At 41.3% G+C, this 16232-nt stretch overlaps 1 protein-coding gene across 10 annotated transcripts in view; it reads left to right on the top strand.

Moving 5' to 3' along the window:
• Dennd1a (DENN domain containing 1A) overlaps window positions 1–16232 on the top strand; it is a 480683-nt gene that overhangs the window by 183796 nt on the left and 280655 nt on the right. The window contains exon 1 of one of the 10 annotated variants that reach the window (XM_052182392.1): window positions 4242–4352. The exons of the other annotated variants lie outside the window; for them this stretch is intronic. Coding sequence (XP_052038352.1) covers window positions 4282–4352 — 71 coding nt within the window. The 5' untranslated portion in view covers window positions 4242–4281. Of the gene's footprint in view, window positions 1–4241; window positions 4353–16232 lie in introns of those variants that run through there. 10 annotated transcript variants of the gene reach the window in all.

The following is a 16232-nucleotide window of genomic DNA, read 5'->3' as shown; positions in this document are numbered from 1 at the left end:
GTTATGTCCATACCCACTTCTCCAACTCAACTTGGATTTTTCTTTTCTTTTCTTTTCTTTTCTTTTCTTTTCTTTTCTTTTCTTTTCTCTTCTTTTTTCTTTTCTTTTCTTTTTCTGTAAAACTAATTTGAACTACTGAGTTACATAGGTAGTGATCCTTTAAGGACCAGGTTCAACTCAAGGTCAAAGTAAGAGAAAAAAATCTAAAAGCATTTTTCATATTAGATGTTAAAAATAATTCTAATTTAGCACAAAACTAATTATAACTCAGGAAGGATTACTGTACTCTACTAGCTAACCAAATGAAACAAATTTTTTGTCTAAAAGTATTGAATAACTTTTGTTGATATTCTGTCATTGACTTTAAGATTGTTGATTTCATAGCCTTGGTAATCAGTAAAGGCAGGGACCATTGGCATCAAAGTGTGATGCAGGAAGGACTTAGGCCTTGAAGACTTGCTTTAAGTCCTATGTGCTCTGCTAATCAAGTGCCTGACTTGATCAACTACAATAGTATACATGAGGGAAGTGGACTGGCAGGTTACCATGATACTAAGACTCTGTCTTCTGAGACTTGTAAAAATTCAAATCAAAGCCATCTTATGAAGGTCCGGTGAGCTTATTAGGCCCTTATTGCCATAATTTCTGTTTCTTGAATATTTCCTTTCTTATTCCCATGAGTATGTTTGGAATGAATGATAAGGGAGCTAGGGAGGTTTTGTACTGTCTTCCTCATATACAACCATACCATGAATTTAAATTGTGCTGATTATTGGCATTTTTGTGACTTTTAGGTGAGATATTAAACACAAATCCTCATTTATCTTTCAACATAGATAAAGCCTCAGATACCTTCTCTTTCCTCTTACGCAAACACTTGCAACTCTAGCACTTAGGAACTAGAGACAGAAGAATCACAACTTCTAGACCACTATTAGCTACATAGAGAACCTGTCTCATAAAACCCAGCAAAACAATTAGCAGAAGGGTGTATAGGCACTACTTATTTGTCAATACTTGAAGTTAGCTCTAACTCTAGAATTCATACTTTTCCTCCCATATATGCTTCTCCATCTGGGTGCTGGCAGGTGTTGAGTATGAAACTGTAGACTCCAAGAAGTCAGTGACATATGGAACATCGACTTTTTCCACATTTACCTGGCACAGGATCTGAAGACAGACACCCAAGTTTCAATTAGCTATAATGTTGACCCTTGATAAGGAAATGTAGATGATTATATATGTGATCAGTGTTTGTGGATTGACTGATTGATTTAATGAGACAAGGTCTTGTCATATAGCCTAGGTTGGCATCAAACTTGCAATCCTCCTGCCACAGCCTCTAACAGGCTCATATTGCCATGCCTGTTTTTATCCTTCCTTTCTTTATATACATTATTTTTACAGTGCTGGTCACTGAGTCCAGGTCCTCATGAATTCCAGGCTAGTGTTTCACTACTGCGTCCCAACCTTTCCCTCAATTTGTATTTTACAAAGGGAGGTTCCCTCTGATTAGGTGACTTCCATTGATTTCAGAATACCATGTTATAGCCTTTAAATGATTCTGAATTGTAATTGAATGCAATATCCTACATTTCTATAACTTAAAAATTAATGACAGCTCATATTTACTGAAAGCTTAGTATTTGTCCAGTGCTTATCACACACTGTAGTTGGATCTGTATACTAACTATATGAGGGGTCTGCTATGCCCATTATACAGACAAAGAAACCAAGGCTCAGAGAGTTAAGGGACAGTGAAACTTGCCTATAGTGAGTTCATTTCCTCCAGAGCCCAGTTTTTAATTATACAGTGTAAAACCTTACTTTTTCTAATGTCCACTTATGTAATTTTGACAAATTTGTAGAGTCTTATACCTGTTACCAAACCTACTCTTCCCCCATGCCCCTATGCTACTCTTTGTAGTCAGACTCATCCACCCTGAACCCTTGATGACAACAGATTGTCATTAATCAGATAGTTTTGCATTTTCTGAAATGTCATTACAATTGTACAAATGTGCTTCCTTTGTGGAATCAGCTTATTGCACATAGCAAAGTCTATTTGAAGCTTGTCCGTGTTATTATGCATGGGATTGATGTGTGTGATGAGTATGTATTTGGATACAGCACTGTAACGCACAGTGTGCCTATTGACCATGACAGGATATCAGAGCTGCTTATGGTTTCTGTGGTTGTGAATAAAGCTACTTTAAACATGTGGATGCAGATTTTCGTGTGAACATGTTTTTGTTTCTCTTGAGTAAATGCCTCGGAGTGCATGCAATTTGAGCTGTGTGCTAAGGATGTATTCAGATGTATGGGAGACTGCCTTGTGGCTTTCCAGTGGCTATGTTCTTTTGGACTTAGATTTGTACCAGCAATGCAAGTTCCAACTGTCCCGAATCTTCCCCAGAATTTTTTGTTAAAATTTATTTGTTATTATATGTAAGTACACTGTAGCTGTCTTCAGACAGTCCAGAAGAGGGCTTCAGATCTCATTAAGGATGGCTGTGAGCCACCATATGGTTGCTGGGATTTGAACTCAGGACCTTTGGAAAGAGCAGTCAGTGCTCTTAACTGCTGAGCCATCTCATCAGCCCTCTTCCCCAGAATTTTATATCTTCCCCAGTTTGTTATATTGCCTATTCTCTATAAACAGCAGCATTTGCTATGATGATGATTTGTAATTCTCTGATGCTCTGTGATTTGAGTGATTATTTATATATATATATATATATATATATATATATATATATATATATATATATATAGTGAGGACTTATTTGCCCTCTCTATATCTTTGGCAAAATGGCTGGTTAGAGGTTGTTTTGGTTTTGTTTGCTTGCTTCTTGTTAATTTTTTTTTAATCATTTAAAACTTTCTTTATCTCTTTATTGTTGAATTTAAAGAGTTCTTTATGATAGAAATATTTTGTCAGAGGTATGATTTAAAAATAGTTTCTTCTGGGTTTTGGATGGTCATCATTAATTGAGAGCAGTAAATGGATGCAACATATACATCTTATTACAATGTTGATTTATTTTCTAATTTAGTGTATATGTTGTATACTGGAGAAATTGGTATCAGAAAGTGACCTGTTGTTGTGAGGTCTATGACCATGTTTGTTGGAGGGATGTGGAACACTTTGGAACTGGGACTAAAAAAAGCAGTTGATTGATATAAGCAGAGCTTAAAGAGAGCCATCTTAGCAGAAGCTTGAGACCAGTGCATATGCACTCAGAGACCAACCTCAAGAGGCTGCAGAGGACAGCCATTGCTGTGATGGTTTAGGAAAGAATCTGACTGTTTTTTGTCCTTGTTGTAAGAACTTGCTTGGGCTAAGTTTGAAATGAGCTACTTTCTCTGGTGGAGAAGATTCCAAAACAACATAATATTGAATCCATAGCATGATTGTTACTAATAACACTATGCAGGTCTACATGAAAAAGAACAAGTGGGGCAGAAAAAGTTTGTAGGGGGATGGGAAAGATGTCAAGAATGTGCTGGAAAAGAGGGTGTATTTGTTGGGGAGATTAGTGCCATTAAGACAATTCCTGCTCTGTGTTAGAACAATAAAAAGGGTGCCAAGAGGGCAGAATCCCTCCCAGCTAAGCCTCTGACTTGTTAACAAGCCTAGGAGTTTTCTGCTCTAGAAATCAACTAAATTTAAAAATAAGAATGCTGCTTATGTCAAAGAAGACAGGGCCCATCCCAAGTGACAGGCAAACATTTCATCCACATGGTCCTGCCTTTAGACACAACAATAAAGGGATCATGAATTCTTCCTTCATAGTTTTAAAAGTCATTAAGACCAGGGAGAGTGTGGCAGCTGAGTCCATGTGGAAAGACCCTGAGAGGGTTACATGCCTTGAAAGTCTGTGGTGTAAAGATGAATGGAAAGCCTCTCCACTGGGTTTGCAGTGGAGGCCCCAAGATATTGGCGATGGCAGAGATGTGTGATAGCTGCTGTGGAGAGACCTGTACACAGGGAGTGGAATCAACCCAAGAGAGACACTCAAGTTGCAGGCAGCAAAGGTGCCTACAAAGGAGGCATCTAAATGCTTTGATAATGGATAGTGACCTCTTGGCTTTGGAATTTATCTTTCTGGGTTTTGGTTTTGGTTTAGTTCAGTGTTTCCTTACTTGACCCATCCTCTTGTTTAGAATGGTAATGTATATTTTGTGCCATTATATGTTGAATACATATAATTTACTTTTTGACTTTATAAGGTCTACAATTAAGAAATTGCATTGAGAGCTGAGGGAGTTTGCAGCCCCATGGGGGGAGCAACAGTTTCAACCAGCCAGAATCCCCGGAGCTCCCTGGGACTGGACCACCAACCAAAGAGGTACCCATGGCTCTGGCTGCATATGTGACAGAGGATGGCCTTGTTGGACATCAGTGGGAGGAGTGGCCCTTGGACCTGAGGGTGCTTGATGCCCCAGTGTAGGGGAATGCCAAGACAGAAAGACAGGAGTGAGTGTGTGGGTGATTGGGGAGCACCCTCATAGAGGCAGGGCGAGAGGGAAGGGGATAGGAGGTTTCCGAAGGGGAGACCTGAAAAGGGGAAAACATTGAAATGTAAATAAAGAAAATATCCAATAAAAAAAAGAATAAAAATACAAGGAACACACATACACAAAAGAAATTGCCTTGAGGCTCAGAAGAGACTTTGGACTTTGAAATAGTGTTGAGACTGTTGAAGATTATGGGGACTTTAAAAGTTGAACTAAGTGCATTTTGCATTATGATATAGCCATGGGTGGATGTGGCCAGAGAGTGGAATGCAGTGATTTGAGGGAGAACTGTTCCCCCTAGGCTCAGGCATGTGACATTTGGTGCTCATTTGCTGACACCCTTTGGAGAAGTTATGGGGAGGAGAAGTAAGTTCTTAGGAGAGGTGTTGGTCGCCCAGTGCCTCACACCACTTCCATTCTCCTCTCGCTGCACTCTTCTTGCTGTAGAAGACCTGAGCTCTTGCTTTCCTACCCCTCCTACCCTGTGCCTGCCACTTGCTTCTCCACCAGGATGAATTCTTAATACTCTGGAACCATAATTCCAAATAAACTCTTCTACAGCTCATGATATTTGTACCATAGCAACAGAAAAGTAACTAAATTGGAAAATGGTGGACATGCTTGGTGCTCTGGTGTGTTTATAGAGGTCATAGGGTCACATCCAGGGGTTTGTTCTTGCCTTCATCAGTGTGTTTCAGGAATCAAGCTCAAGTCATCAAACTTGTTGGTAAGCACCATCACCGGCTGAGCCAGATCAGTGGCTATCAATCTTAACTTTTTAAATATATCTCCAGGATTTATTTGCCTAACTATAGATCACAATGACTGTTCCATTTTATTTCCTACAAGTTTACCTGTAGACCTTAGCTCCATTCTAAATTAGTTTTGATAGCTGTTTGTTTGTTTGAGACAGGGTCTCTTTATTAGATGGCTTTGCCTGTCCTGGAACTTGTTATTTAGATTAGGCTGGCCTCAAACTCACAGAGATCCACCTGCCTCTGAGCTAGAATTATTGTTTACCAACATGTGTGCCACCATACCTGTCTCTGTAGTTTTTTTTTGTTTTGTCTTATTTGTTTGATTGATTTTTTTGTGTGTAAAGTATAAGTTGTTATTCTCCTTCACATATACAAATAGATGCGCGCGCATGCGCGCGCACGCGGGCACACACACACACACACACACACACACACACACAGACACACACTTCTTGAAAAGATTCCTCTCTTAAATAATCTTTGCACTTTTGGAAATTGACTCTGTGGAAGTCTGTTTCAGGACCTTCCTATTCCATGATTCTCTGTCTATCACCACCAGATAGATTACCAGGACTTGTAACAAGTCTTGAAATCAGATAGCATGAGTATTCTAGCAGTTTTTCTTTTTTCAAAACTATCATCTAATTCTTTTTCTTTTTATAAATATTTTTTCTCTTCTAATTCTATCCTGGAAGCATCTAGATTGATATTGGCATAAATGTATAAATCAACTGGAGAAAGTTGTGCCAGTTTTCTAGTCTTCCTCTTCTAAGAGCATACATAGCACATCTGTTCATGTGTTCTCAGATTCTTTCTTTAGTGTTTGTGGGTTTTGGTGTACACCTGTTTTGTTAGATTTATAGCAAGGTTTCTTTTCCTAGTTGTTTGCATTTTCTTTGCTTGTCAATGTAAATCATATAAGTGAGAACCTGAATGCTGAGTTTGCATTGTGTTTTGTTCTACCTTTGCATTCCCCCCCCACCCCCCCCACCCCCCGATGGTGTTTTCCTCCTATCATTTAGAAGGTCTTTGGCAAGAAAAAGATTGTTTCTTGATGTTTGTTCTTCTTTGAGTCATCATCTGTTTGTGATCTCACAGTCCTTGCACCATTTTGTAATTATGATGTCAAAAGCAAGCAGCTTCAAAGGATGCAGCTGGGTAGATCTGAAATCTTCTCTGGGCAGGAGCTGGTCAGAGAGTGCCTGTGCATCCGTCCGTCCTTCCTTCCTTCCTTCCTTCCTTCCTTCCTTCCTTCCTTCCTTCCTTCCTTCCTTCCTTCCTTCCTTCCTCCCTCCCTCCCTCCTTCCCTCCCTCCCTCTCTCCCTCCCTCCCTTCCCTCCCTTCCTTCCTTCCCTCCCTTCCTTCCTCCCTCCCTCCCTCCTTTCTCTCCCTCCCTTCCTTCCCTCCCTCCCTTCCTTCCTTCCCTCCGTCCCTCCCTCCCTCCCTCCTTCTGTCCCTCCCTTCCTCCCTCCCTCCTTCCTTCCTTCCTTCCTTCCTTCCTTCCTTCCTTCCTTCCTTGATGTCAGGGCATCAGCACTGCTGTGTTTTCCTTTGTATATGGAATGACATTTGATTTCTCTTCTAAAAATCTAGTCTGAACTACAAATTAAAATTAACTTATATTTGATAGAAATGAAGTTGTATCATAAACATACAAGGAACTTCAATGCTTTCTGCTTTTAACCTTAGACAATCAAATAACTAAGAAGTTTTAGGAAAAATAAGAGCAGCTGTTACCCTCGTTAGATTCCCTCTAGTGGTTTTGTACCAGCCCATCTGTATTTTACTGCTGTGCACCTCACTCACTTGGAGCACAGCATGCCTAATACTTTTAGCATTCACCACCCTACTCAGTACCTGTGAAAACTGGGAAAATGACAGATGGCAATGCAAAGATCAGTAATCTGAGGTTCTGTGGCTGTTCTGTGGGCAGGACTTGAACACAGATCCTCAGTGGTGATTCCTGTACCTTTTTACTTTACATTGTTCTCTAAGACTCTTTCCAACTTTATTAGCTCATGGAACATTGTGTGTGTGTGTGTGTGTGTGTGTGTGTGTGTGTGTGTGTGTGTGTGTGATAAGATATATTTTCAAATCTGAAAATTTCTTGGAACTGTCTCCCCAAAATTGTTTTGAGTGTCCTTATAAAGTTTTACAGACACTAAGTGTTTTCAAAGGACTGTTTCTATGGTCTCTGGATAATCTATATTGTGGGGCCTGGAGAGATGGCTCATGGCTGAGAACACTTGTTTCTCTTGTGGAGGCCCTGGGTTCAGTTCCCTGCACCGGTTCACAAATACCAGTAGCTCCAGTTCCAGGGAATATGATGGTCTTTTCTGGTTTCTACAGATAACATTTGCCTAGAATACACACAAGCATGCATGTCTGTGAACACGCACAGAGCAGATGCTGTATTTACAGAGTGAATACACACAAAAATATGCAGGTAAAACTTGTATACATAAAAGAAGTAAATCTTAAAATCTCTTCACTTGCTCTATATTTTTTTAATCAAGTATGATATTCCTTTTTGGCCTGTTGGGCACAAATTTATTACTACCTATCCTTAGTGCTCGTACGTGGGTAGCTGCCAAAGCCAGAGACTCTTCCTTCTGGTATCTTTATTCCTTCATGTTCATAAGCTAGAGACAGGTATCATAGACTTCGTGTGCTTCTTCAGATTTAGATTTAATTTTACTTAAGTTACTACTGAGCTGTCCTGAATCTTTGTGTAATAGGATTCCTGATGATAGCAGCTACCCTGTGTCATTTCAGAACAAGAGCTAAGCCACAGGCAAAGTCTAGTCATTAGTAACAACTTGAAGTTTTTGTTGCACAAATATGTGTAGATGGGACCACACTTGAGCCAGGCTTCATATACAGAGATGGGCTCATGAAGAAACATCGTACCACAGCACAGACTTTGATGTTGAAGTCTGCATTCACTCATAAGAAATCAGATTTTGGGCTGGAGAGATGGATCAGCTGTTAAAGGCTAGGCTCACAACCAAAAATATAAGAAATCAGATTTTGCTGAAAAATAGTTTAAGCAGGAAATAGCAAGTACATTTGGCTGTACATTATTTCCTGCTTGCTAAATGTCCTACTTAACTTTCCTTTGTCATTTGTCATTTTACTTGTAAGAATCCAGTTTTAGGCGATCCCATAATTTCTCAAGTAAAAAATCAGCCTGAAGATGTACATGGCATAATTTGTGACTGGATTAAGTTATTCCCCTTTGAAGTTGGCCACAGCTTAAAAGCACAAGTTGTTTACAAAGGAACCCATCGATTCTCCTTTCTCTGGAAGCATCGGAGCAGTGAGACCCCGCACAGTCTGTTTGGCACAGTGGTGGCTCTCAGCTGGCCAGGCCCTCCTGCTGCTGAGCAGAGGATGCACCAGAGCTGGGTTGTGGCAAGGAACAGCCCACCTGCAGATGTGCTTGTGCTTAACTGGGGCCTCGTGGCCGCGCACTACCACAGCCTGCTGTTTCAGTTGCAATATCTTTCCCTTAATATTTTCCATCTGGCCAACAATGACCTATAAAGACAGACACAAACCAGGATTTGAGTTATGAGGAGAGCGATGCTGAACCACTTCCAAAGCACACTGTAGAGCCTGTGGTCAAGGCAGCTGCCTTTGCATGCTGGAGAGAAGCAGACTTTTTTCCCAGGTCAGTTTGCAAAGCATTGTCACATCAGAGGCCTGGGCTTTAAAGCTTTCAAGCATTTTAAAAGGCTTTGTAAAATCTGTCTCTGAATATCACCGAATGTTAGCATTTAACTCACAATTACACTACTGATAGTGAGGATTTTGAACAAGAATATAATGAGGGTCACAAGAGTGTTTCATATTCAACTTCTAAATTTTCAGCTCTAGCTGAAGCTTTGACAATTACGCTTGTGGCATAATTGGTGTCTTGTACTGAGAGGTCCTGCAATGGCAGGTATGTTTGACAGTAAAAGTAAAAGTGGGTTGAAATTGTGACTTCAGTAAGAATTTCCCGAAGATAGATTTGTTCCTAGGTTTTTTTTTTTTTTTCAGCCATTTTAAATGGTAATCTATAAAGCTAATTTTATGCTTCTAAATCATTAAAAGCCCATTGAAAATACTAGTCAAAATCTGAATTTGAAGTTTGGATTTTGACAGTTTTGTCAAAGGCCTTGGGGGTGATCTGTGTTTATCTGCTGCTTGGTTGTTTTGTGGGCATTATTCTTCTCAGGCTTTTAGATGTTAGAGTGTCCTGTAGAGGGAAGAGCAAATTGCACCTCTCTTCGTAGAGTATTACCTGCTCTCTAAAGAGGAGAGGGACCAGATTCTGCAGCACAACACTGAAGCGAGGCTTAGCAGCCTCCATGGCACTCTGCTACTCAGACCGCAAGCCCATGCTGCTGCCTCCCCTCCTCCGGCCTGCAGCTCACTTTTGTTTTGAATAATCCCAGCCTCTCTTCTGAAGGAAGCTCAGGAGATGGTCTTGGTTTGATTTTGTTTTTTCTGTTTTACAGTTTTGTGCTCCCCTTCCTCCCTGCTTCTCTTCCCGGTCCACCCTTTCCTCCCTGCTCCTTCCCTGATCATGCCTAGAGGTTGACTCTTTGTACCAGAGTTGAAGTCACATTTGGCCTGCAGCCAGCTGAGTTGAGCACACACTGTTTGCTTTTCAGTGCCATTAAAGAGTGAAATTCCTACTTCAGGCTCATTAGGAAGTTTAGGTGTGCTGGTTTAGAGGTTGATTAGATATTCCACAGGTGTGCACTCATGGATCCTCCCTCTTTTGGTCTGTCTTGATGAATGGGGCTTGTTTTATAGTGTGGCAAAATTATTTAGAGGGCTAGGATGAGAAATGCAGATTAATTAGAAGAGCCCAATTGACTCTAAGACATGGGAGTGGGTACTGAGTGCTAAGAATTCAAAGCCTAGACTAGTCCAGTGCCTTCAAGAATAATGAACTAAGGAAGACCTGGAATTTCCTTAGTATTCTGATGATACTAGAGTAGGTTTGATGTTAGGTATAGTCTGTTCACCAGCAATGGCAAATCATCAGGTCAGCAAATGTTGCCTGTATTCTACTTTGAGCCTGGCTGCAGTTAACAGTGGAGATACAGAAATAAGATGTGAATTATAGGAGCTATGATCAAACCAGTGATCTTAACATGCTAAAACTCGAATGCTTGTAAAAGCTTGAAGCCCTGTAGGAGGAAGTATGCCTCACTTAGTAATAGTGGGAAGTGAAACCTCAAGGGCTACTAAGAGGATTCCCCAACATGACTAGCAAATTTAAACAGGGATGAGGATAAGGAAAATCACTCTAAGTAGGTTAGATAGCACAGGCCTATAACCAGGAGAGCCCAGGGTTTCTGCAGTGTCCAGCCATTTAGTGCCTGAACATGCTTAGGCAGGGAGGTTAAGAGTCTGCCCATTCCTGAGATCAGGGACCTCACATCCTATGGGCATGGACTTGTAGCTTGATTCAGAAGTCAGTGAAGAACAGTCAAGAGTGTTGTAGTTATATTTATGTGTTACCACTTTGGTGGCAGTGCTGAGAGAGAACCCAGTTATAAGTGAGGTAAGAAGCCATGGGATCAAGGTAAAGAGGAGAGGACATGCTGGTGTGGAGCAAGTTTGCTATTTGAAGCAGTCTGTACATTTGGAAGGAGAATCACCTCACTGAAGTCCTGATTTTTGTACTTCAATCCCTTTTAAAATGCTCATGGAATATTGGATGAGAGGATGAGTGCTCTTTCTTTTAGGTGAAAGTAGCTGCTGCTGCTTGTAATTGCATTTTGCCTGAAGTAACACTGGGTTGTTGGTGTTCCCCAAGTATGAGCTCTCAAACAGCAGACTAAAACAGCATACTTGAATCCTGGGTGGCAGCAGGAGGCTGATCCTGGATTTCAAACATCCCCATAGATAAGCGAGAGTCATCTGTAAATAATCATGGCTCAACATAGCAGAAAACGTTGACAGTGATGAAGTTGACTTCCCAAGGTTCTTCTGAAAAGCATTTGAATGTATTATAAATAGCCTCATAGCCAGAAAAGTGAGTGTTTGTCTGCAGTTGCTGGGCCTTGTGAAAAGAATGGGTTTCCGTTAATGAAAGGATCAGAGAGCGATTCTTCTGATCCTTTGCTAGACAGAGCTGAGGCCCCTACTTTGATTATATTTGAAGTTGCAGGCCATTAATGAGAACACTTTAGCTGGTCTCAGACCAATCTTTCTTACTCTTCTCTTTACCTTTGTTCATTTGGGGCTCCCCTTTGCCCCCTCAGCAGGCACAGCCCCTCCTCCATTGAAGAGTAAGAGCCTTTTCCCTTGGATTTCAGACTGAGACAGCTGCCTCTTCTGTCCCTTTGCCCCTGTCTCTCTCTTGTTTTCTTCAAGACTTAGCTGGTGGTTGGGGTGAAGAAAACTGTTTTCCTCTCTTGCCAGTCCATTACACCTTCCAGTTGGAATACATGATGATATGGAGCTGTGTTTGAATGTAGTAGATGTACACTTTAAAGAAACTTTGTGGTTTTAATTGACAGTCATGGCATAGTACAAAACAGTAATTGTCTATTTTCAGCATGGAAATTAAATTAGGGCAAGCCTTTAATTATGAGCTGTAGCTGTTACTGAGACTGTGTGGCAGACTGAATAGGGAGCAAGCAGATAGGATGCAAGGGCTAGCTTCCTCACTTAATATCTGAACCAAGCCTCCTTTCCTTTTCTTTTTTTAGGTGAATTTAAGATAATTTAAGATGATAGCTATTTAAGGAAGGGCTCTGTGCTTTGATACCTGCATAGAACCTGACAGCAGACCACCAGTGACAGCATGGTAGTGACAGGACTGAGGAAGAAGGCTTAGAGTCTAGAACATACTTGCACTCTGATTTAGGAAAGCTCAAGATGCTATGTGGCACTAGTGAGGAGCTCAGTGGAGTGGGAGGCTTAGCTACTGGTCCCGAGTCCTTTTCACTGCCACCTGGACTTGTTTCTGAAAAGTACTTCTCCACCCCCCAACAAAGCTAGTTCTATGGACAATCTAGTTTGGTCCCAAATTTTGACTATTCTTGGTATTACCACAGCAGAAGGGCACACAGAAAGGAGCCACTGTCGCGGTCTGGTAAGTTTGGCTCATCAGAGGAACAAAATGCAAGCTTACCTTCCCTAGTGTGAACCTGCAGGAGGCTGTAGTTTCTGCCATGAGTATGGAAAGGATGTCAGGACTTCAGCCAGTACTGCAACTATCATCACATTATTTTGTTGCTGCTCAGTGGAGCTAAGAAAGCTTAAGAACATTACCATCTGGGCAGAGCAACCAATGGTGAACTGTGAACTGCTTACCAACTTAACAGAAACTCTTGCTACCTCATTCATTAATTAGGCCTTTATGGCACACCTTCTCTGTGTTGCTTGGCAACCATAATAGCAGTCATTAAATTCTGTCATTTTATATTAACCCTTTGGCCCTGGGTGGATTGGGAGCCCCCACCTTAACACTAATGCATTTTACATTAGTGCATCTACCTGGGAAATCTCATTCCCTTGACACCTTCAGCTGCAAAGAGCAAATAGCCAGAGTCCAAAACCAGAAGAATTTCCTTTTTTCCTTCACATTAGTGTGTGTGCTTTTAAGGCATTTATGAAATGTATCTGTCAGAATGGAGACCATTTCCCAATCTGCTGACAGACAGACATAATGTACACTCAGCAACATGAAAAGACAACTAGCATCCCAGAGACACAGGAGCTAACTGTGACTTCTGTGGGCTGTGGAGGAAGGGCTGCTGTGAAAACCAGATGGAAGAGTTGTTAAGAGTTGTATTTCCAAACTGCTTCTGTAGCTGCTCTGCAAAAATGTGGACAATACATGCTGGAGGAACAGGGGCCATTTCAGCAACACACTTCCAACATTTAAGTAAGGCAGGGAGAACTGAGCCATGTATTCTGGCAAAAGCTAGTGGACAACTGGAGTTCTCCCCAGGCAATCTCTGAGAAACTGTAAAGGGCTCCTCCTATAGTGGTCCCTTCCTTCACCCATGAGGCTACTCACAATTTTGTTAGTGTAAACAATGTAAAAATCCCAAATTAAAATGGAACCTAGATGTGTAATGGTGCCATGACCCCCTTTTATGGGATAGACTAAGATTTTGAAGTGTCAGTGATACAATTCAGCCTTACAGAAATATTTATATTTTTCTTAATGGAAGAAAATAGAAAGTTAGATTTTGCCAGACAGATGTAAGGATTGAATCTCCATCCTACCCGGAAGCTGTGATTTTGGACTTTGGCTTTCTTTTTGAAAGTCTTAGGTTTATTATTCTCCTTCATAGCAGTTTTACTGATGAAATGAGCCCCTGTTTAACATATGCGTCCCCTAATCAGCATCTGGCCCATGGTATAGACTTTATTCATTTGACAGACAAATAGTGGGTCTACTACTGTTGCTATCAGGAAGCCCTCTGCTCTCATGGTTTTACAGTCAGGTTTAATATCTGATCCTCATTTGTCCTTGAGTTCGCCAGGAAGGCCCAGAGAAGCGCCTTACCTGGGTATGCTTGCTCATACCATAATCCCAATATAGGAAGCTGAGGCAGGAGGACTGGAAGTTCAAGACTGCCTGGGCTTCACATTGAGTTCCGGCTCAAAACAAAACAAATATAAGAAAGGGGTTACTTTCCCGAGATCTGAGAGCACGAAGTCACTCATGTACAGGTCTTGTGTCTCTCCATGAATCATTATACATGGCTTTGTATGGCGCCACTGAGTTCCCTGAATGATGCATAACCAGTATTTAGACTTAGAATAATTTGGATAGTAATTGTGCCTGGCAAAGGAAAAAGTAGTCATGCTCACTCACTAAGGCACAGTTATTTTGCACTAGACTTGTGAGCCAGATTATACATTACTACTACAGCTTTCTGAGTATTGCAAGGTAGCTGGCCTTGTGGTTTATTGAGCTTAAATAAACATTTATCCCTCACTCTCTGTCCTATGAAGCATGTATGCATCTAGGATCTTAAGTGCCTTCTGTTTGTTAACAAAACTTCCCTGGGAGAACTCAAAAAGGCAATTAGTCTTGTTCTTTGGAGCAGTGCCTCCACTGTATTAGATTTCACTGTATGCAAGCTTAAATGATAACCCAGGAGCAAGCTGTACCATGATCCAATTTGATATTTAGTTTTGATTTTATTAGTAGTTGTCTTTAATGGATGTCTTGTCATGTAGGCTTCCTGATTATTAGTAATTTAAATTGACTGAGAATGAAAGGAAACCACAGGCATGAAACTGATGGACTGTGTCTGCGGCAGGCTGCAGCGCTTAAGGCAGCCGTAATGCCGGCAGGCTCCCTCACTCCCCCTCCCTTTTAAGGCTTTGAACACCCTTTCTGCTAATGCTGAAGATGAGAGCTTAATACTGTTGCTATCTGGGAACCTTTAAAAGCAAATGGGCATCGTGAGTGTTCCTTCCTCTTTGAAGGTAAGTGTTGTCCATGTGCCCACTCTACTTGATCAGCTCTAATTTGACCCAAGAGTAGAGATCTGTGAAGATGCTAACTGAAAAAGAAGGATTGCAGGAGAAGTAATTTTCCTTGCCCTTATGTGTACTTTCCTACCACTCTCTAGGATTGCTGGTTCAGTCTTGAGAAAAAGAACAGCTGAAAATGTGATTTTTTTCTGTGGGCTCTGGGGAGTAGCCGGGATCACTTACCAGGCTTGGACCCAGCATGGTCCGGAGCAGCACAAGTCCCACAGCTGTTAGGTCCAGACAAGAGCATTCATTCTCTGAGCACCTTGGACTTAGCATTGTTGGTCTGTGTAAGTGTTGAGATACTGGACAGCTTCAGTTAGGTGTAATTTAAAACAAACAAACAAACTTGAAAGAAAGTAATTTTAGGTCACTTAGTAAATGTCTACTAATAGTCATGCCCATGCTTGTTCGTCCCCTGCTCTGTTCATGTGGATGAGGAATGACTGAGGGAGGGGTAAATGAAGGGGAGCTGTGCTTTTGTCTTTATGACCAAGGCAGTTTTTATGTGCAAGCTTTAGAATTTCCAACTGGGGTGATATGCTAGGCCAGTTGTTGAAGCTACAGAGCTATTTCTCGCAGAAACTTTTATACTCTTACTTCTCTTGCTAACCCATAAAATGTACGTTTTGAGCAATATTTATATTTTAATTTGGTGAAAATAATTTTGAAAATTCAATGAAATCTTTTATGAAAAAAATATTTTCTTCTGGCTTTTTTTTGTGTGGAGGAGCCATGATGGGAGGAGTAGTGTCATCCCATCATCTCCTCTTAGATAGCTACAGTCACTCCCAGAGTGGGAAAATGTCTGAAACTGCCACTTTTCTCATGCCAGAGCTCTTCAGCTCTCTTGTAGTAGGGCCAACTCTGAAAGTGTTACTCCCTCACCCCATAGACTGGTGGTAGACAGGATGGCCTGGAGGGGGACATCTGCACACCTTCTCAGCGTCCTCTGCTGATCAAGGCCAGCTTCAATGCAGGAGGACGCTTGCCCTATCCTACTAGAATGACTTGGAGTGACCTACAGAATGCCACCAGCTATCCTTCACTGTAAAATGCTCCTATATTGCTTCTCTTTAAATTGATCACTTTCAGGACACCTGCCAGACAAGATGCATTTAATTTAAGACTTACTAAACTTCTGAATGGATGTGTTGTATACCACTGGTGTGGGTTCTCTTACTTCCTGTGTACAGATGAAAAGGTACATTGGCAAGGCTGGCAGGTGTAGAGCTACAGCTGCTGAGCTCTGCCTTCCTTGAACTGGGTGAGCCTGCACAAGCTCTTCACCTGCCTGAACATGACTGCCCCTTGATAATAACATTATCCAGTTACTCTCTCCAGTGTTAGAATTAAATACAACATGACTAGTGGAGTAGTGTGCTTACATAGTCTAGTTTTTTTTTTTTTTCAAATCTTACTTTGTCTCTTCATTTCAAAATGTCT

This window comes from Apodemus sylvaticus, chromosome 5 (assembly GCF_947179515.1).
Source record: "Apodemus sylvaticus chromosome 5, mApoSyl1.1, whole genome shotgun sequence".
NCBI classification, from domain to species: domain Eukaryota; kingdom Metazoa; phylum Chordata; class Mammalia; order Rodentia; family Muridae; genus Apodemus; species Apodemus sylvaticus.
This window is presented reverse-complemented; position numbering and strand designations above follow the sequence as displayed.